This window comes from Argentina silus, assembly GCF_951799395.1.
Source record: "Argentina silus genome assembly, chromosome: 12".
NCBI lineage: Eukaryota > Metazoa > Chordata > Actinopteri > Argentiniformes > Argentinidae > Argentina > Argentina silus.
In genome coordinates this window covers 20,708,809-20,730,531 of record NC_139666.1, presented here as the reverse complement: position 1 = coordinate 20,730,531, position 21,723 = coordinate 20,708,809, and the positions used below count along the sequence as shown (strand labels likewise).

General features: G+C 37.5%; 6 protein-coding genes across 6 annotated transcripts; all 6 read right to left on the bottom strand.

The window, feature by feature from the left end:
- LOC310813592 (gamma-crystallin M3-like) lies at positions 1-794 on the bottom strand (the record flags this gene model as incomplete). The annotated part of the gene is made up of 3 exons (XM_083682652.1): positions 1-306; positions 398-658; positions 783-794. 3 exons carry the CDS (start codon positions 792-794, stop codon positions 1-3), a joined length of 579 nt encoding a protein of 192 aa, XP_083538778.1.
- A 3,395-nt stretch (positions 795-4,189) lies between these two features.
- Positions 4,190-4,983, bottom strand: LOC310813590 (gamma-crystallin M3-like; the record flags this gene model as incomplete). Its single annotated transcript, XM_083682650.1, has 3 exons — positions 4,190-4,495; positions 4,587-4,847; positions 4,972-4,983. 3 exons carry the CDS (start codon positions 4,981-4,983, stop codon positions 4,190-4,192), a joined length of 579 nt encoding a protein of 192 aa, XP_083538776.1.
- A 3,390-nt stretch (positions 4,984-8,373) lies between these two features.
- Positions 8,374-9,167, bottom strand: LOC310813589 (gamma-crystallin M3-like; the record flags this gene model as incomplete). Its single annotated transcript, XM_083682649.1, has 3 exons — positions 8,374-8,679; positions 8,771-9,031; positions 9,156-9,167. The coding sequence occupies 3 exons, from the start codon at positions 9,165-9,167 to the stop codon at positions 8,374-8,376; spliced, it is 579 nt and encodes a 192-aa protein (XP_083538775.1).
- A 3,390-nt stretch (positions 9,168-12,557) lies between these two features.
- Positions 12,558-13,351, bottom strand: LOC310813588 (gamma-crystallin M3-like; the record flags this gene model as incomplete). Its single annotated transcript, XM_083682648.1, has 3 exons — positions 12,558-12,863; positions 12,955-13,197; positions 13,340-13,351. 3 exons carry the CDS (start codon positions 13,349-13,351, stop codon positions 12,558-12,560), a joined length of 561 nt encoding a protein of 186 aa, XP_083538774.1.
- A 3,314-nt stretch (positions 13,352-16,665) lies between these two features.
- On the bottom strand, positions 16,666-18,328 carry LOC310813587 (gamma-crystallin M3-like; the record flags this gene model as incomplete). Its single annotated transcript, XM_083682647.1, has 3 exons — positions 16,666-16,971; positions 17,063-17,322; positions 18,307-18,328. 3 exons carry the CDS (start codon positions 18,326-18,328, stop codon positions 16,666-16,668), a joined length of 588 nt encoding a protein of 195 aa, XP_083538773.1.
- Positions 18,329-20,277: 1,949 nt separating this feature from the next.
- On the bottom strand, positions 20,278-21,291 carry LOC310813586 (gamma-crystallin M3-like; the record flags this gene model as incomplete). Its single annotated transcript, XM_083682646.1, has 3 exons — positions 20,278-20,583; positions 20,674-20,933; positions 21,252-21,291. 3 exons carry the CDS (start codon positions 21,289-21,291, stop codon positions 20,278-20,280), a joined length of 606 nt encoding a protein of 201 aa, XP_083538772.1.
- Between the last annotated feature and the right edge of the window lie 432 nt (positions 21,292-21,723).

Below are 21,723 nucleotides of genomic sequence, written 5' to 3'. Positions count from 1 at the left end.
TTACATGGACATGTTCTCCATGATACGCCTCATGCTCATGAACCTCATACCCCCCATACCTCCCTTACACCCCATGCCCATGCCCATCTCTCTGAAGTTCCTGTACTCTCCAGGCCTCATGTACATCATCCTGCCTCTGTAGTTGGGCTGCTCATACATCAGCCAGTGGCCGTCCATAACGTTGCAGGACATGCAGTCGGACATACGGTAACGATCCATGATGGAGTCACAGTCATCCATCATCTCGTGCATCTGACCTCCGAAGCTCTCCTTCTCGTAGATCCTCATCCTGAAGGATCCTCTGTGCTGTTACAGAAAAAAACGAAAACAACATTATTGGTACTAAGAGTAAAGGGAAGTAAAGTGTATGCCTTCACTTAAAGCCATTTGAACTCACCATGGGGATCATGCGGCAGGACCTGATACCATCATTCATTCCCATGAAGCGCTGGTAGTCAGGGTACTCTCCCCTGCCCATGAAGAACTGGTTTCCCATGTAGTTGTTGCGTTCATAGGCCATGAAGCAGCCGCTCTCCACCCTGCAGGAGTGGCAGCGGCTCATGTAAGAGGACATGTCATTGCAGTCGCTGCTGCACTCATAGGAGCGACCCTGGAAGTTCCTCTCCTCGTAGAAGGTAGCCTGAAAATTAAACAATGGCTAATGTTAATAAACATTTCTTAATAATGTTTCTCAATTCAAGTTAAATTCAACATAATATCATTAATTTACATTTAACCATATGAATACACTATCAATATCAATAACTTTCAACATTTCTCACCCTGCCCATCATGATTGCTGCGATTTTGTTTCTCAGAACACTCAAAGAACTGCTGCTAGACTGATGTCCTGTCTGTTTTAACCCCTTATTTTTATACCTGACTGAACCGAAAGACCGCATGGCCCCCATTGTAAAAACCCCTGAGCCGGCAACATGCTACAGGTACAGAGGCCTATAGAGTGTTGAGGTGTGTAGTCATATTTTAAAAGGGGTGGATCACCAAGAGATTTAAAAAAAATGGAATGTTCTGGTGATGGGAAATCTCAAACGACTTTATAGCATTTTAGCAGATTATAGGGGAGGCTTCTCAACAAGCCAAGCAGGTTTTCCTAACCTCCCCAGAACAATGCCTTTATCTCTTCATTTTATCTATGTGCCTCCAAATCAATAAATGAAATACATTATGAACATTTCAAAAGAGCCTTGATTCTGATTTCTGGGTCTGTAGGCATACACACACGCCTGGCTGTGTTCATTAAATTAAGTCTGTTTTCAATTGTCATGATCAGTTACTGTAGATGACAGAGATGTTAAGATATAGATTAGGATAAATTGATAGAAATGTAAAAAGAAAACACATCAGACTATAACTGACAATCTGACATTTCCTGTGCTCACTATAGAAAACCACTGACACTACTGGGGCATATGGATTGTAAAAAGGAAGTAGTTAAAACTCAAGAGAAAGCTCATTATATTCATGAAGGGGGATATTCTCAATCAATGTCAATTGGTGTTACTGTATGCTTGGCTGGGATATCACACACATTTTTTGTCACTATTTCAGTGAAGTTGAATCTAAGAATCATTCTTGAATGACACGTGAATGTCTATGAAAAAACTTCACATAAGTAATTAAGTTTAATAGAGAGTGATTTGTGCTGAAACAACCCCATGGACATTGTACATTGTGTCACAGTTGAGCAAATGTCAAAAAACAAACCAAACTGACGTTGTACAACAGAGAGTATTTTTTATTTTTTTTATGTTTTTTAAATGTAAAAATGAAAATGCTGGAGTGCTGTAGCTTCTGCAATGTTGGATTGACATTGTTTTTTGATAGTTGTTGGCTAGTCAAATGTTGGTTGGAATTAACCGTTCATGAGACGTTGTTAAGTGATGCATATTTTTCAACGTTGTCTTAAGGTTGTCATTTGATGCTTATCATCTGATGTTATTGCATAACTGCACGTGGGTTGAAAATTAATGTTCTCTTAACATGGCCAGGTGATGGCCATCTCACAGTTGAAAATAATCATTTTTAAAATGTTGCCTATTTTTTTTACATAAATACAATGTTAAAAGTCTAATATTGATGTAACGTGAACTTCCTAACCAAATGAATACTTTTATCTCGAATGTGTATATGTTCCAGTCCCCCCTGTAATTCATCTATCTGACCAATGGTGTCACTGATTTGATGGCATCTTTTCCAATCAGGATTACATTTAGCATTTCACAGTGAGGACTAGATTTGACATTTGAATTTACTGTACTCAATTTTTGATGTGTCCTCACTTGGGATTCAAACTTATAACGTCTTGTAAGACATGGTAATGCCTTACATTCAACAGCTCATTGCAGATTTTAAACTACGCCCTCAATACTATATTTTGGGAAGACCACACATCTGCACTTTGCTATAAATTGGCCTGAGCTCTTTTATCTAGTGTTTCAGTTAATCTACACACCACTGATCTGATTGACTTCAACAGATATATTTTAACAGCTTCAGTGTTTTCTGCAAAGTTGTGTCATGCTGGTGGGGCATGATTCTGCTGTTTTACATACTGAGGATTTCTTAATCTTCAAAGTGATGAGAATGGTGAGATAAAAGAATAATAAATATTCATGTCGAACGAGAAAGTAGTAAAGGCAGTAAAAGAGAATAAAGTTCAGACCATGCTGAAAAGGCTATTACAACAACAAAACCTTGTATTCTTACAAATGTTCAACATGTCCAAATATTCTTTGTGTTTTACGGAATGTCTTTACAACCTTGAGGAAAGTATATCCCCACGTTTCTAATTCCTCTGATGCACAATCTGAAACCCCATTAGTACTCTTGTGTTGCAACAGTGGACTTGTGACATTGTGGACAAAACAATGTGTGATAAACCAAAAGGTTGTTTGTTCAATTCCCTATCTGGGTCATAAAGAACAGTAGTTATTCAGTCGCAGTGTATGGAGAAGTACTCATATACTGTATTGTAGATGATGTCACGTTATGTAAATTATTCAAGTTCTGTTAATGAAATAAAATGTTTTACTTTCCTTTGGTTTGGAATCAATAGGCAACCTTATTACAATGTTGGATCATGACTGTCAAATAATGGCATGTAGAAAATGTTCCTTTACAGTCCACATGCAACTTTATCACAATGTGTGTGATGAGCGTCAAATGCTCATTTTCAGAAAACCTGTATGTTCCACCCATGATAAATAATGTAACAACGTTGGATGTTGACCATCAAATAATAACCATAAACCAACATGGTATGATGGCGTTACCAAAACATTTGGTTTTAACGTTATCCCACATTTATTTTCCATTGTCTCTCTATGGTTGGCACAAGACAGTGAATAACAATTATTTTTTACATATGTTCACTCAATATTTGGGTTCAGACAGTTACTTATTGTAAGCCGCTTTGGATAAAAGCGCCTGCTAAATCACTTAAATTTAAAAATGCCATACAATTTTCCATCATGATCAATAAATACAGTGATATCACAAAAAAATAATGTTAATACACCGTTTTTTTTTCTAAAATGCTCACAGTGTTTTTGGAATAGATGGCAAACTTCCCTTTTTTGGCCTGCTGCTTCCTTCATCAGTAGTACCAGTTACAATTATTTCTTGTGGGATTCTGAGTTGGGACCTAATAATCGGTAGTGGGAAATTAGTTTGACAGGTTTCTAAGGTTTCTAAGTAAGAAGAACCTGATTTCAGAGGAGCATGCGATAGTATCACTATACCACCACCATGTCTGGAGATACTTCATTACATTAACCAAAGGTTATATGTTTTACAAGTTCTTTGAAAAGTGACCATGATAAAGGAAGCATGCGTAATCACCAGGACTGAAATTGATTTGGAAAAGAATTCCATGAATAATGAAATGGTTCTCTTCATGACCCAGACTCTCAGCGCTTTGTACGTGTAGAGATCGTTTTGTAAACTCTTCATGATTTTCCCAATAAATACTCTTTGGAAAGGCACTGAGCACATTTCAGTCATATGCCTCATGCTCATGAACCTCAATGTCAACAAGCCCATACCCATGGCCATCTCTCCGAATCTGGATGTTTCTCACATGAGAAATACAAAACAAATGTGCAATGCTGAATTTGTAAAAAAGGTTTTATTTCAAATGTTTGACTTTTTTGTACATCATCTAAGTGATTTACATGGACATGTTCTCCATGATACGCCTCATGCTCATGAACCTCATACCCCCCATACCTCCCTTACACCCCATGCCCATGCCCATCTCTCTGAAGTTCCTGTACTCTCCAGGCCTCATGTACATCATCCTGCCTCTGAAGTGGGGCTGCTCATACATCAGCCAGTGGCCATCCATAACGTTGCAGGACATGCAGTCGGACATACGGTAACGATCCATGATGGAGTCACAGTCATCCATCATCTCGTGCATCTGACCTCCGAAGCTCTCCTTCTCGTAGATCCTCATCCTGAAGGATCCTCTGTGCTGTTACAGAACAAAACGAAAACAACATTATTGGTACTAAGAGTAAAGGGAAGTAAAGTGTATGCCTTCACTTGAAGCCATTTGAACTCACCATGGGGATCATGCGGCAGGACCTGATACCATCATTCATTCCCATGAAGCGCTGGTAGTCAGGGTACTCTCCCCTGCCCATGAAGAACTGGTTTCCCATGAAGTTGGTGCGGTCATAGGCCATGAAGCAGCCGCTCTCCACCCTGCAGGAGTGGCAGCGGCTCATGTAAGAGGACATGTCATTGCAGTCGCTGCTGCACTCATAGGAGCGACCCTGGAAGTTCCTCTCCTCGTAGAAGGTAGCCTGAAAATTGAACAATGGCTAATGTTAATAAACATTTCTTAATAATGGTTCTCAATTCAAGTTAAATTCAACATAATATCATTAATTTACATTTAACCATATGAATACACTATCAATATGAATAACTTTCAACATTTCTCACCCTGCCCATCATGATTGCTGCGATTTTGTTTCTCAGAACACTCAAAGAACTGCTGCTAGACTGATGTCCTGTCTGTTTTAACCCCTTACTTTTATACCTGACTGAACCGAAAGACCGCATGGCCCCCATTGTAAAAACCCCTGAGCCGGCAACATGCTACAGGTACAGAGGCCTATAGAGTGTTGAGGTGCTTAGTCATATTTTAAAGGGGTGGATCCCCAAGAGATTTTTAAAAAATGGAATGTTCTGGTGATGGGAAATCTCAAACGACTTTATAGCATTTTAGCAGATTATAGGGGAGGCTTCTCAACAAGCCAAGCAGGTTTTCCTAACCTCCCCAGCACAATGCCTTTATCTCTTCATTTTGTCTATGTGCCTCCAAATCAATAAATTAAATACATTGTGATCATTTCAAAAGAGCCTTGATTCGGATTTCTGGGTCTGTAGGCATACACACACGCCTGGCTGTGTTCATTAAATTAAGTCTGTTTTCAATTGTCATGATCAGTTAATGTAGATGACAGAGATGTTAAGATATAGATTAGGATATATTGATAGAAATGTAAAAAGAAAACACATCAGAGTATAATTGACAACTTGACATTTCCTGTGCTCAGTACAGAAAACCACTGACACTACTGGGGCAAATGGATAGTAAAAAGGAAGTAGATAAAACTCAAGAGAAAGCTCATCATATTCATGAAGGGGGATATTCTCAATCAATGTCAATTGGTGTTACTGTATGCTTGGCTGGGATATTACACACATTTTTTGTCACTATTTCAGTGAAGTTGAATCTAAGAATCATTCTTGAATGACACGTGAATGTCTATGAAAAAACTTCACATAAGTAATTAAGTTTAATAGAGAGTGATTTGTGCTGAAACAACCTCATGGACATTGTACATTGTGTCACAGTTGAGCAAATGTCAAAAAACAAACCAAACTGATGTTGTACAACAGAGAGTATTTTTTCTTTTTTTATGTTTTTTAAATGTAAAAATGAAAATGCTGGAGTGCTGTAGCTTCTGCAATGTTGGATTGACATTGTTTTTTGATAGTTGTTGGCTAGTCAAATGTTGGTTGGAATTAACCGTTCATGAGACGTTGTTAAGTGATGCATATTTTTCAACGTTATCTTAAGGTTGTCATTTGATGCTTATCATCTGATGTTATTGCATAACTGCACGTGGGTTGAAAATTAATGTTCTCTTAACATGGCCAGGTGATGGCCATCTCACAGTTGAAAATTATCATTTTTAAAATGTTGCCTATTTTTTACATAAATACAATGTTAAAAGTCTAATATTGATGTAACGTGAACTTCCTAACCAAATGAATACTTTTATCTCGAATGTGTATATGTTCCAGTCCCCCAGTAATTCATCTATCTGACCAATGGTGTCACTGATTTGATGGCATCTTTTCCAATCAGGATTACATTTAGCATTTCACAGTGAGGACTAGATTTTACATTTGAATTCACTGTACTCAATTTTTGATGTGTCCTCACTTGGGATTCAAACTTATAACCTCTTGTAAGACATGGTAATGCCTTACATTCAACAGCTCATTGCAGATTTTAAACTACCCCCTCAATACTATATTTTGGGAAGACCACACATCTGCACTTTGCTATAAATTGGCCTGAGCTCTTTTATCTAGTGTTTCAGTTAATCTACACACCACTGATCTGATTGACTTCAACAGATATATTTTAACAGCTTCAGTGTTTTCTGCAAAGTTGTGTCATGCTGGTGGGGCATGATTCTGCTGTTTTACATACTGAGGATTTCTTAATCTTCAAAGTGATGAGAATGGTGAGATAAAAGAATAATAAATATTCATGTCGAACGAGAAAGTAGTAAAGGCAGTAAAAGAGAATAAAGTTCAGACCATGCTGAAAAAGCTATTACAACAACAAAACCTTGTATTCTTACAAATGTTCAACATGTCCAAATATTCTTTGTGTTTTACGGAATGTCTTTACAACCTTGAGGAAAGTATATCCCCACGTTTCTAATTCCTCTGATGCACAATCTGAAACCCCATTAGTACTCTTGTGTTGCAACAGTGGACTTGTGACATTGTGGACAGAACAATGTGTGATAAACCAAAAGGTTGTTTGTTCAGTTCCCTAACTGGGTCATAAAGAACAGTAGTTATTCAGTCGCAGTGTATGGAGAAGTACTCATATACTGTATTGTAGATGATGTCACGTTATGTAAATTATTCAAGTTCTGTTAATGAAATAAAATGTTTTACTTTCCTTTGGTTTGGAATCAATGGGCAACCTTATTACAATGTTGGATCATGACTGTCAAATAATGGCATGTAGAAAATGTTCCTTTACAGTCCACATGCAACTTTATCACAATGTGTGTGATGAGCGTCAAATGCTCATTTTCAGAAAACCTGTATGTTCCACCCATGATAAATAATGTAACAACGTTGGATGTTGACCATCAAATAATAACCATAAACCAACATGGTATGATGGCGTTACCAAAACATTTGGTTTTAACGTTATCCCACATTTATTTTCCATTGTCTCTCTATGGTTGGCACAAGACAGTGAATAACAATTATTTTTTACATATGTTCACTCAATATTTGGGTTCAGACAGTTACTTATTGTAAGCCGCTTTGGATAAAAGCGCCTGCTAAATCACTTAAATTTAAAAATGCCATACAATTTTCCATCATGATCAATAAATACAGTGATATCACAAAAAAATAATGTTAATACACCGTTTTTTTTTCTAAAATGCTCACAGTGTTTTTGGAATAGATGGCAAACTTCCCTTTTTTGGCCTGCTGCTTCCTTCATCAGTAGTACCAGTTACAATTATTTCTTGTGGGATTCTGAGTTGGGACCTAATAATCGGTAGTGGGAAATTAGTTTGACAGGTTTCTAAGGTTTCTAAGTAAGAAGAACCTGATTTCAGAGGAGCATGTGATAGTATCACTATACCACCACCATGTCTGGAGATACTTCATTACATTAACCAAAGGTTATATGTTTTACAAGTTCTTTGAAAAGTGACCATGATAAAGGAAGCATGCGTAATCACCAGGACTGAAATTGATTTGGAAAAGAATTCCATGAATAATGAAATGGTTCTCTTCATGACCCAGACTCTCAGCGCTTTGTACGTGTAGAGATCTTTTTGTAAACTCTTCATGATTTTCCCAATAAATACTCTTTGGAAAGGCACTGAGCACATTTCAGTCATATGCCTCATGCTCATGAACCTCAATGTCAACAAGCCCATACCCATGGCCATCTCTCAGAATCTGGATGCTTCTCACATGAGAAATACAAAACAAATGTGCAATGCTGAATTTGTAAAAAAGGTTTTATTTCAAATGTTTGACTTTTTTGTACATCATCTAAGTGATTTACATGGACATGTTCTCCATGATACGCCTCATGCTCATGAACCTCATACCCCCCATACCTCCCTTACACCCCATGCCCATGCCCATCTCTCTGAAGTTCCTGTACTCTCCAGGCCTCATGTACATCATCCTGCCTCTGAAGTGGGGCTGCTCATACATCAGCCAGTGGCCATCCATAACGTTGCAGGACATGCAGTCGGACATACGGTAACGATCCATGATGGAGTCACAGTCATCCATCATCTCGTGCATCTGACCTCCGAAGCTCTCCTTCTCGTAGATCCTCATCCTGAAGGATCCTCTGTGCTGTTACAGAAAAAAACGAAAACAACATTATTGGTACTAAGAGTAAAGGGAAGTAAAGTGTATGCCTTCACTTGAAGCCATTTGAACTCACCATGGGGATCATGCGGCAGGACCTGATACCATCATTCATTCCCATGAAGCGCTGGTAGTCAGGGTACTCTCCCCTGCCCATGAAGAACTGGTTTCCCATGAAGTTGGTGCGGTCATAGGCCATGAAGCAGCCGCTCTCCACCCTGCAGGAGTGGCAGCGGCTCATGTAAGAGGACATGTCATTGCAGTCGCTGCTGCACTCATAGGAGCGACCCTGGAAGTTCCTCTCCTCGTAGAAGGTAGCCTGAAAATTAAACAATGGCTAATGTTAATAAACATTTCTTAATAATGGTTCTCAATTCAAGTTAAATTCAACATAATATCATTAATTTACATTTAACCATATGAATACACTATCAATATGAATAACTTTCAACATTTCTCACCCTGCCCATCATGATTGCTGCGATTTTGTTTCTCAGATCACTCAAAGAACTGCTGCTAGACTGATGTCCTGTCTGTTTTAACCCCTTACTTTTATACCTGACTGAACCGAAAGACCGCATGGCCCCCATTGTAAAAACCCCTGAGCCGGCAACATGCTACAGGTACAGAGGCCTATAGAGTGTTGAGGTGTGTAGTCATATTTTAAAGGGGTGGATCCCCAAGAGATTTTTAAAAAATGGAATGTTCTGGTGATGGGAAATCTCAAACGACTTTATAGCATTTTAGCAGATTATAGGGGAGGCTTCTCAACAAGCCCAGCAGGTTTTCCTATCCTCCCCAGCACAATGCCTTTATCTCTTCATTTTGTCTATGTGCCTCCAAATCAATAAATGAAATACATTGTGATCATTTCAAAAGAGCCTTGATTCGGATTTCTGGGTCTGTAGGCATACACACACGCCTGGCTGTGTTCATTAAATTAAGTCTGTTTTCAATTGTCATGATCAGTTAATGTAGATGACAGAGATGTTAAGATATAGATTAGGATATATTGATAGAAATGTAAAAAGAAAACACATCAGAGTATAATTGACAACTTGACATTTCCTGTGCTCAGTACAGAAAACCACTGACACTACTGGGGCAAATGGATAGTAAAAAGGAAGTAGATAAAACTCAAGAGAAAGCTCATCATATTCATGAAGGGGGATATTCTCAATCAATGTCAATTGGTGTTACTGTATGCTTGGCTGGGATATTACACACATTTTTTGTCACTATTTCAGTGAAGTTGAATCTAAGAATCATTCTTGAATGACACGTGAATGTCTATGAAAAAACTTCACATAAGTAATTAAGTTTAATAGAGAGTGATTTGTGCTGAAACAACCCCATGGACATTGTACATTGTGTCACAGTTGAGCAAATGTCAAAAAACAAACCAAACTGACGTTGTACAACAGAGAGTATTTTTTCTTTTTTTATGTTTTTTAAATGTAAAAATGAAAATGCTGGAGTGCTGTAGCTTCTGCAATGTTGGATTGACATTGTTTTTTGATAGTTGTTGGCTAGTCAAATGTTGGTTGGAATTAACCGTTCATGAGACGTTGTTAAGTGATGCATATTTTTCAACGTTATCTTAAGGTTGTCATTTGATGCTTATCATCTGATGTTATTGCATAACTGCACGTGGGTTGAAAATTAATGTTCTCTTAACATGGCCAGGTGATGGCCATCTCACAGTTGAAAATTATCATTTTTAAAATGTTGCCTATTTTTTACATAAATACAATGTTAAAAGTCTAATATTGATGTAACGTGAACTTCCTAACCAAATGAATACTTTTATCTCGAATGTGTATATGTTCCAGTCCCCCAGTAATTCATCTATCTGACCAATGGTGTCACTGATTTGATGGCATCTTTTCCAATCAGGATTACATTTAGCATTTCACAGTGAGGACTAGATTTTACATTTGAATTCACTGTACTCAATTTTTGATGTGTCCTCACTTGGGATTCAAACTTATAACCTCTTGTAAGACATGGTAATGCCTTACATTCAACAGCTCATTGCAGATTTTAAACTACCCCCTCAATACTATATTTTGGGAAGACCACACATCTGCACTTTGCTATAAATTGGCCTGAGCTCTTTTATCTAGTGTTTCAGTTAATCTACACACCACTGATCTGATTGACTTCAACAGATATATTTTAACAGCTTCAGTGTTTTCTGCAAAGTTGTGTCATGCTGGTGGGGCATGATTCTGCTGTTTTACATACTGAGGATTTCTTAATCTTCAAAGTGATGAGAATGGTGAGATAAAAGAATAATAAATATTCATGTCGAACGAGAAAGTAGTAAAGGCAGTAAAAGAGAATAAAGTTCAGACCATGCTGAAAAGGCTATTACAACAACAAAACCTTGTATTCTTACAAATGTTCAACATGTCCAAATATTCTTTGTGTTTTACGGAATGTCTTTACAACCTTGAGGAAAGTATATCCCCACGTTTCTAATTCCTCTGATGCACAATCTGAAACCCCATTAGTACTCTTGTGTTGCAACAGTGGACTTGTGACATTGTGGACAGAACAATGTGTGATAAACCAAAAGGTTGTTTGTTCAGTTCCCTAACTGGGTCATAAAGAACAGTAGTTATTCAGTCGCAGTGTATGGAGAAGTACTCATATACTGTATTGTAGATGATGTCACGTTATGTAAATTATTCAAGTTCTGTTAATGAAATAAAATGTTTTACTTTCCTTTGGTTTGGAATCAATGGGCAACCTTATTACAATGTTGGATCATGACTGTCAAATAATGGCATGTAGAAAATGTTCCTTTACAGTCCACATGCAACTTTATCACAATGTGTGTGATGAGCGTCAAATGCTCATTTTCAGAAAACCTGTATGTTCCACCCATGATAAATAATGTAACAACGTTGGATGTTGACCATCAAATAATAACCATAAATCAACATGGTATGATGGCGTTACCAAAACATTTGGTTTTAACGTTATCCCACATTTATTTTCCATTGTCTCTCTATGGTTGGCACAAGACAGTGAATAACAATTATTTTTTACATATGTTCACTCAATATTTGGGTTCAGACAGTTACTTATTGTAAGCCGCTTTGGATAAAAGCGCCTGCTAAATCACTTAAATTTAAAAATGCCATACAATTTTCCATCATGATCAATAAATACAGTGATATCACAAAAAAATAATGTTAATACACCGTTTTTTTTTCTAAAATGCTCACAGTGTTTTTGGAATAGATGGCAAACTTCTCTTTTTTGTCCTGCTGCTTCCTTCATCAGTTGTACCAGTTACAATTTTTTCTTGTGGGATTCTGAGTTGGGACCTAATAATCGGTAGTGGGAAATTAGTTTGACAGGTTTCTAAGGTTTCTAAGTAAGAAGAACCTGATTTCAGAGGAGCATGTGATAGTATCACTATACCACCACCACGTCTGGAGATACTTCATTACATTAACCAAAGGTTATATGTTTTACAAGTTCTTTGAAAAGTGACCATGATAAAGGAAGCATGCGTAATCACCAGGACTGAAATTGATTTGGAAAAGAATTCCATGAATAATGAAATGGTTCTCTTCATGACCCAGACTCTCAGCGCTTTGTACGTGTAGAGATCTTTTTGTAAACTCTTCATGATTTTCCCAATAAATACTCTTTGGAAAGGCACTGAGCACATTTCAGTCATATGCCTCATGCTCATGAACCTCAATGTCAACAAGCCCATACCCATGGCCATCTCTCCGAATCTGGATGTTTCTCACATGAGAAATACAAAACCAATGTGCAATGCTGAATTTGTAAAAAAGGTTTTATTTCAAATGTTTGACTTTTTTGTACATCATCTTAGTGATTTACATGGACATGTTCTCCATGATACGCCTCATGCTCATGAACCTCATACCCCCCATACCTCCCTTACACCCCATGCCCATGCCCATCTCTCTGAAGTTCCTGTACTCTCCAGGCCTCATGTACATCATCCTGCCTCTGTAGTTGGGCTGCTCATACATCAGCCAGTGGCCGTCCATAACGTTGCAGGACATGCAGTCGGACATACGGTAACGATCCATGATGGAGTCACAGTCATCCATCATCTCGTGCATCTGACCTCCGAAGCTCTCCTTCTCGTAGATCCTCATCCTGAAGGATCCTCTGTGCTGTTACAGAAAAAAACGAAAACAACATTATTGGTACTAAGAGTAAAGGGAAGTAAAGTGTATGCCTTCACTTAAAGCCATTTGAACTCACCATGGGGATCATGCGGCAGGACCTGATACCATCATTCATTCCCATGAAGCGCTGGTAGTCAGGGTACTCTCCCCTGCTCATGAAGAACTGGTTTCCCATGTAGTTGTTGCGTTCATAGGCCATGAAGCAGCCGCTCTCCACCCTGCAGGAGTGGCAGCGGCTCATGTAAGAGGACATGTCATTGCAGTCGCTGCTGCACTCATAGGAGCGACCCTGGAAGTTCCTCTCCTCGTAGAAGGTAGCCTGAAAATTAAACAATGGCTAATGTTAATAAACATTTCTTAATAATGTTTCTCAATTCAAGTTAAATTCAACATAATATCATTAATTTACATTTAACCATATGAATACACTATCAATATCAATAACTTTCAACATTTCTCACCCTGCCCATCATGATTGCTGCGATTTTGTTTCTCAGAACACTCAAAGAACTGCTGCTAGACTGATGTCCTGTCTGTTTTAACCCCTTACTTTTATACCTGACTGAACCGAAAGACCGCATGGCCCCCATTGTAAAAACCCCTGAGCCGGCAACATGCTACAGGTACAGAGGCCTATAGAGTGTTGAGGTGCATAGTCATATTTTAAAAGGGGTGGATCCCCAAGAGATTTAAAAAAAATGAAATGTTCTGGTGATGGGAAATCTCAAACGACTTTATAGCATTTTAGCAGATTATAGGGGAGGCTTCTCAACAAACCCAGCAGGTTTTCCTAACCTTCCCAGTACAATGCCTTTATCTCTTCATTTTGTCTATGTGCCTCCAAATCAATAAATGAAATACATTGTGATCATTTCAAAAGAGCCTTGATTCAGATTTCTGGGTCTGTGGGCATACACACACGCCTGGTTGTGCTCATTAAATTAAGTCTGTTTTCAATTGTCATGATCAGTTACTGTAGATGTTAAGATATAGATTAGGATAAATTGATAGAAATGTAAAAAGAAAACACATTAGAGTATAATTGACAACTTGACATTTCCTGTGCTCAGTATAGAAAACCACTGACACTACTGGGGCATATATATGGTAAAAAGGAAGTAGATAAAATTCAAGAGAAAGCTCATCATATTCATGAAGGGGGATATTCTCAATCAATGGCAATTGGTGTTACTTTATGCTTGGCTGGGACATCACACAAACTTTTTGTCACTATTTCAGTGAAGTTGAATCTAAGAATCATTCTTGAATGATATGTGAATGTCAATGAAAAAACTTCACATAAGTAATGAAGTTTAATAGAGAGTCATTTCTGCTGAAACAACCCCATGGACGTTGTACATTGTGTCACAATTGAGCAAATTTCAAAAAGAAAAGCCAAACTGATGTTGTACAACAGAGAGTATTTTTTTTAAATGTCAAAATAAAAACGCTTTAGTGCTGTAGCTTTTGCAATGTTGGATTGACATTGTTGTTTGATAGTTGTTGGCTAGTCAAATGTTGGTTGCAATTAACCGTTCATGAGACATTGTTAAGTGATGCATATTTTTCAACGTTGTCTTAAGGTTGTCATTTGATGCTTATCATCTGATGTTATTGCATAACTGCACGTGGGTTGAAAATTAATGTTTTCTTAACATGACCAGGTGATGGCCATCTCACAGTTGAAAATAATTATTTTTAAAATGTTGCCTATTTTTACATAAATACAATGTTAAAAGTCTAATATTGATGTAACGTGAACTTCCTAACCAAATGAATACTTTTATCTCGAATGTGTATATGTTCCAGTCTCCCCTGTAATTCATCTATCTGAACATTGGTGTCACTGATTTGATGACATCTTTTCCAATCAGGATTACATTTAGCATTTCACAGTGAGGACTACATTTTACATTTGAATTCACTGTACTCAATTTTTGATGTGTCCTCACTTGGGATTCAAACTTATAACGTCTTGTAAGACATGGTAATGCCTTACATTCAACAGCTCATTGCAGATTTTAAACTACGCCCTCAATACTGTATTTTGGGAAGACCACACATCTGCACTTTGCTATAAATTGGCCTGAGCTCTTTTATCTAGTGTTTCAGTTAATCTACACACCACTGATCTGATTGACTTCAACAGATATATTTTAACAGCTTCAGTGTTTTTTGCAAAGTTGTTATGTTGGTGGGGCATGATTCTGTTGTTTTACATACTGAGGATTTCTTAATCTTCAAAGTGATGAGAATGGTGAGATAAAAGAATAATAAATATTCATGTCGAACGAGAAAGTAGTAAAGGCAGTAAAAGAGAATAAAGTTCAGACCATGCTGAAAAGGCTATTACAACAACAAAACCTTGTATTCTTACAAATGTTCAACATGTCCAAATATTCTTTGTGTTTTACGGAATGTCTTTACAACCTTTAGAAAAGTATATCCCCACGTTTCTAATTTCTCTAATGCACAATCTGAAACCCCATTAGTATTCTTGTGTTGCAACAGTGGACTCGTGTCATTGTGGACAGAAGAATGTGCAATAAACCAAAAGGTTGTTTGTTCAATTCCCTAACTGGGTCATAAAGAACAGTAGTTATTCAGTCGCAGTGCATTGAGGAAGTACTCATATGCTGTATTGTAGATGATGTCATGTTATGTAAATAATTCAAGTTGTTTTTATGAAATAAAATGTTTTACTTCCCTTTGTTTAGGAATCAATGGGCAACCTTGTTACAATGTTGGATCATGACTGTCAAATAATGACATGTAGAAAATGTTCCTTTACAGTCCACATGCAACTTTGTCACAATGTGTGTGATGAGCGTCAAATGCTCATTTTCAGAAAACCTGTATTTTCCACCCATGATAAATAATGTAACAACGTTGGATGTTGACCATCAAATAATAACCATAAACCAACATGGTATGATGGTGTTACCAAAACATTTGGTTTTAACGTTGTCCCGCAGTTATTTTCTATTGTCTCTCTATGGTTGGCACAAGACAGTGAATAACAATAATTTTTTTTACATATGTTCACACAATATTTGGATTTAGACAGTTACTTATTGTAAGTCCCTTTGGATAAAAGTGTCATGCTCAATGACTTAAATTCAAATATGCCATACCATTTTTGATATAAGAAAAAAATAATACAAATACACTGTTGAATAGATGGCAAACTTCCATTTCATGGGTTGCTGCTTTCATGATCAGTACTACCAGTTACAAATATTTTTTGTGGGATTCTGAGTTGGGACCTAATAATCGGTAGTGGTAAATTAGTTTGACAGGTTTGTACGTTTTCTAAGTAAGAGGAACCTGATTTCAGAGGAGCATGTGATGGTATCACCATACCACCACCACATCTGGAGATACTTCATTACATTTATCCAAAGGTTATACATTTTACAAGTTCTTTGAAAAGCTACCATAATAAAACAAGCATGTGTGATCATCAGGACTGAAATGAACGTGGAAAAGAATTCTATGAAAATTTAAAATGGTTCTCATAATGACCCAGACTCTCAGCACTTTATACGTGTAGAGATCGTTTTGTAAACTCTTCATTTTTCCCCAGTAAATAGTCTTTCGAAAGGCCCTGAGCACATTTCAGTCATATGCCTCATGCTCATGAACCTCAAAGCCATCAAACCCATACCCATGGCCATCTCTCGGAATCTGGATGTTTCTCACATGAGAAATATAAGACAACAATGTTGAATTGCTCAAAAAAGTTTTAATTAAAATGTCTGCCTTGTTTGTACATCATCTTAGTGATTTACATAAACATGTTCTCCATGATACGCTTCATGCTCATGAACCTCATACCCCCCATACCTCCCTTACACCCCATGCCCATGCCCATGTCTTTGAAGTTCCTGTACTCTCCAGGCCTCATGTACATCATCCTGCCTCTGAAGTGGGGCTGCTCGTACATCAGCCAGTGGCCATCCATAACGTTGCAGGACTGGCAGTCGGACATACGGTAACGATCCATGATGGAGTCACAGTCATCCATCATCTCGTACATCTGACCTCCGAAGTTCTCCCTCTCGTAGATCTTCATCCTGAAGGATCCACTATGCTGTTACAGAAAAAAAAAAAAAAAAACATTATTCATACTACAAGTAAGGGAAGTAAACTGTATGCTTTCACATAAAGCCATTTGTACTCACCATTGGGATCATGCGGCAGGACCTGATACCATCGTTCATTCCCATGAAGCGCTGGTAGTCAGGGTACTCTCCCCTGTTCATGAAGAACTGGTTTCCCATGTAGTTGGTGCGGTCATAGACCATGAAGCAGCCGCTCTCCACCCTGCAGGAGTGGCAGCGGCTCATGTAAGAGGACATGTCATTGCAGTCGCTGCTGCACTCATAAGAGCGACCCTGGAAGTTCCTCTCCTCGTAGAAGGTAGCCTGAAAATAAACAATGGCTAATATTAATAAACATTACTTAATAATATTTTAAAATTCAAATAATATTTAACATAATATAATTAATTTACATTTAACCCAATCTAACCATATGAATACACTATCAATATCAATAACTTTCAACATTTCTCACCCTGCCCATCATGATTGTGATTTTCTTCTCAAAACACTCAGAGAACTGCTGTCCCACTGATGTCCTGTCTGTTTTAACCCCTTTCTTTTATACCTGACTGTACTGTAATACTGCAGGCCCCCTATTGTAAAAAACCCTGAGCTGGCAACATGCTACATGTCCTGTATAGAGGCCTATAGAGTTGAGGTGCTTCATCATATTTTAGAAGGGGTGGATCCTGAAGAGAATTAAAAAATGGGATGTTCTGGTGATGGGATGTCTCAAAAGACATTGTAGCATTTTAGCAGATTATAGGGGAGGCTTCTCAACAAGCCCAGCAGGTTTTCCTAACCTCCCCTGCACAATGCCTTTATCTCTTAATTTTGTCTTTCCTCTTTGTTAATGTGTATGCAAATCAATGAATGAAATACATTATGAACATTTAAAAAGAGCCTCGATTCAGATTTCTGGGTCTGTAGGCATACACCCAAGCCTCTCTCTGCTTATCACATTAACTCTTTTTTCAATTATCATTATCAATTACTGTAGATGACATTGATAGTATTTTTTTTTTTAAATGTTTAAAGTATCAGAATAGAATTGACAACCTGACCATTTCCTGTGCTCAGTATAAAAAACCACAGACATTCTTGGGGCATATGGATGGTAAAAAGGAAGTAGATAAAACTCAAGAGAAAGGGCATCATATTAATAAAAGGGGATATTCTCATTCAAAGGCAATTGGTGTTACTGTATGCTTGGGTGGGAAATCAAACAAATTCTGGCACCATTTCAGATAAACTGAATCTAACAATCTATACATTTTTGTATAGATTGTTGTCAATCATGAATGTCAATTAAAAACCTTTACCCCCGCCCCTTCTGTATTTCATTTTTCTGAGCAATGGTGCCATTTATTTGATGGCATCTTTTACAATGAGGATTACATTTAGCATTTTACAACGAGGATTACATTTTACATTTTAATTCACTCTACTCACTTTTTGATGTGTCCTCACTTGGGATTCAAACTTATAACCTCTTGTAAGACATGGTAGTGCCTTACTTTGCGTGGCAACAGCTCAGTGCAGATTTTAAACAACGCCCTCAAGACTACATTTTGGGAAGACCAGACATCTGCACTTTGCTGTAAATTGGCCTGAGCACTGTTATCTAGTGTTTCAGTTAATCTACACACCGTTGACTTAATTGACTTTTACAGATATACTATTTCAACAACTTCGGTGTTTTCTGCATAGCTGTCTAATGTTGGTGGGGTATAATTCTGTTCTATTCCATCCTGAGGATTTCTTAATCATCAAAGTCTGATGAAAATGCATTATTTAAACTTCTTAATGTTACTCGCCCATTACTAAATGTGTATTTATTTCTCTCTCTCTCTCTCTCTCTCTCTCTCTCTATATATATATATATATATATATATATATATATATATATATATATATATGTATATATTATTGTTTGATATTTTAGGTGTTATTATAAACAGCTATTACTGTACAATTCCATTTATGTTATTAAAGAGTCCAAAAACATAGATTATACACCTCCACTAGGCTTGCAAATGTTAAGAAGTTTAAAAAATTAACATGAGACATAGCCTACATTAATAATGGGATAACGTAATGCTGCTAGACACTCCATGCACATGAGGTTAAAAGCAGAACTAGAATGAAAACATTAAAACAAACGATGAATATTTATTTCAAAAGAGATAGGAGTAAAAGTAGTAAAAGAGGAGAGTAAAAGAGGATAAAGTTCAGACTATGATGAAAAGGCTATTACAACAATAAAACCTTTTATTCTTACAAATGTTCAACATGTCCAAATATTATTTGTGTTTTACAGAATGTCTTTACAACCTTTAGAAAAGTATATCCCCACTTTCTAATTTCTCTGATGCACAATCTGAACCCCATTAGTACTCTTGTGTTGCAACAGTGGACTAGTGGCATTATGGCCAGAACAATGTACAACAAGACAAAAGGTTGTTGGTTGAAATCCCTAACTGGGTCATAAAGAACAGCCTGTGTTCAATCATAGCGCATGGAGAAAGTACTCATATACTGTTGATGATGTTAATGCTACATAATGATTTCAAGTTCTGTTCATGAAATTAAATGTTTTACTTTCCTTTGGTTTGGAATCAATGGACAACCTTATTACAATGTTGGATCATGACTGTCAAATAATGACATGTAGAAAATGTTCCTTTACAGTCCACATACAACTTTATCACAATGTTGTGTGATGACCGTCAAATTGCTTATTTTCCAGAAAATCTGTGTTTTCAACCAATGACAAACAATGTAAGAATGTTGGATGATGACCATCAAATGAGAACCATGAACCAACATGGTATGATGGTATTACCACATTCTACTTTGCAACCTTTGGTTTTAAAGTTGTCCCACAGTTATTTTCCATTGTGTCTCTATGGTTGGCACAATACAGTAAATCTAAATTATTTTTGCAGATGTTTATATAATGTTTGGATTTAGACATTAACTTATTGTAAGTCGCTTTGGATAAAAGCATCTGCTAAATGACCTGAATGTAAAAATGTAAATAGATTTATACATTTATCCATAGGTTATACATTTTCCAAGTTTTTTGAAAAGCTACCATCATAAAACAAGCCAGTGTGATCATCAGGACTGAATTGAATTTGGAAAGGAATTCCATGAAATATGATGATGATTTCAGTAAGATGCTCATGAATCTGGAATTTTCTCACACAGGAGAAGAACAAGACAAATGTGCAATGCTGAATTTGGCAAAAAGGTTTTATTTAAAATGTTTTGTACATCATCTAAGTGATTTACATGGACATGTTCTCCATGATACGCCTCATGCTCATGAACCTCATACCCCCCATACCTCCCTTACACCCCATGCCCATGCCCATCTCTCTGAAGTTCCTGTACTCTCCAGGCCTCATGTACATCATCCTGCCTCTGTAGTGGGGCTGCTCATACATCAGCCAGTGGCCATCCATAACGTTGCAGGACTGGCAGTCGGACATACGGTAATGATCCATGATGGAGTCACAGTCATCCATCATCTCGTGCATCTGACCTCCAAAGCTCTCCCTCTCGTAGATCCTCATCCTGAAGGATCCTCTGTGCTGTTACAGAAAAAAAATAAAATAATGTATTGGTACTAAGAGTAAATGGAAGTAAAGTGTATGCCTTCACTTAAAGCCATTTGAACTCACCATGGGGATCATGCGGCAGGACCTGATACCGTCGTTCATTCCCATGAAGCGCTGGTAGTCAGGGTACTCTCCCCTGCCCATGAAGAACTGGTTTCCCATGTAGTTGGTGCGGTCATAGGCCATGAAGCAGCCGCTCTCCACCCTGCAGGAGTGGCAGCGGCTCATGTAAGAGGACATGTCATTGCAGTCACTGCTGCACTCATAGGAGCGACCCTGGAAGTTCCTGTCCTCGTAGAAGGTAGCCTGAAAATAAACAATGGCTAATGTTAATAAACATGACTTGATTTATAAATTATTTATAAATTAATGATGATTGATAAATGATGATTTATAAATTAAAATAATATTTAACATCATATAATTCATTTACATTTAACCCATTCTAACCATAAGAATATCAATCTCAATAACTTTAAAAATGTCTTAACCTGCCCTCATGATGGCTGCGATTTGTTTCTCAGAACATAACATTTTTAAAATTAAAGACAACTGCCACAATGCTTACCTTGCCCATCATGATGGCGATGGTGGTTGTTTCTAAGAGCTAGACTGATGCCCTGTCTGTTTTAAGCGCTTACTTTTATACCTGACTGAACCGAAAGACTGCATGGCCCCCATTGTAAAAAACCCTGAGCCGGCAACATGCAACAGGTAGTGTATAGAGGCCTGTACAGTATTGAGGTGCTTAGTCATATTTTAAAAGGGGTGGATCCCCAAGGGACTTTAAAACATGGAATGTTCTGGTGATGAGAAATCTCAAAAGACATTGTAGCATTTTAGCACTTTATAGGGGAGGCTCAACAGGGTTTCCAAACCTCCCCTGTAAAATGCCTTCATCTGTTCATTTTGTCTTTCTTCTTTGTTAATGTGTGTGCAAATCAATACTGAAATGCATTAAAATACATAATGAAAAAGAGCCTTGATTCAGATTTCTGGGTCTGTAGGCATACACCCACGCCTGACTCCGCTCATTACTTTAACTATTTGCAATTATCATGATCAATTACTGTAGATGGCATAGATGTTAAGATATAGATTAGGATAAATTGA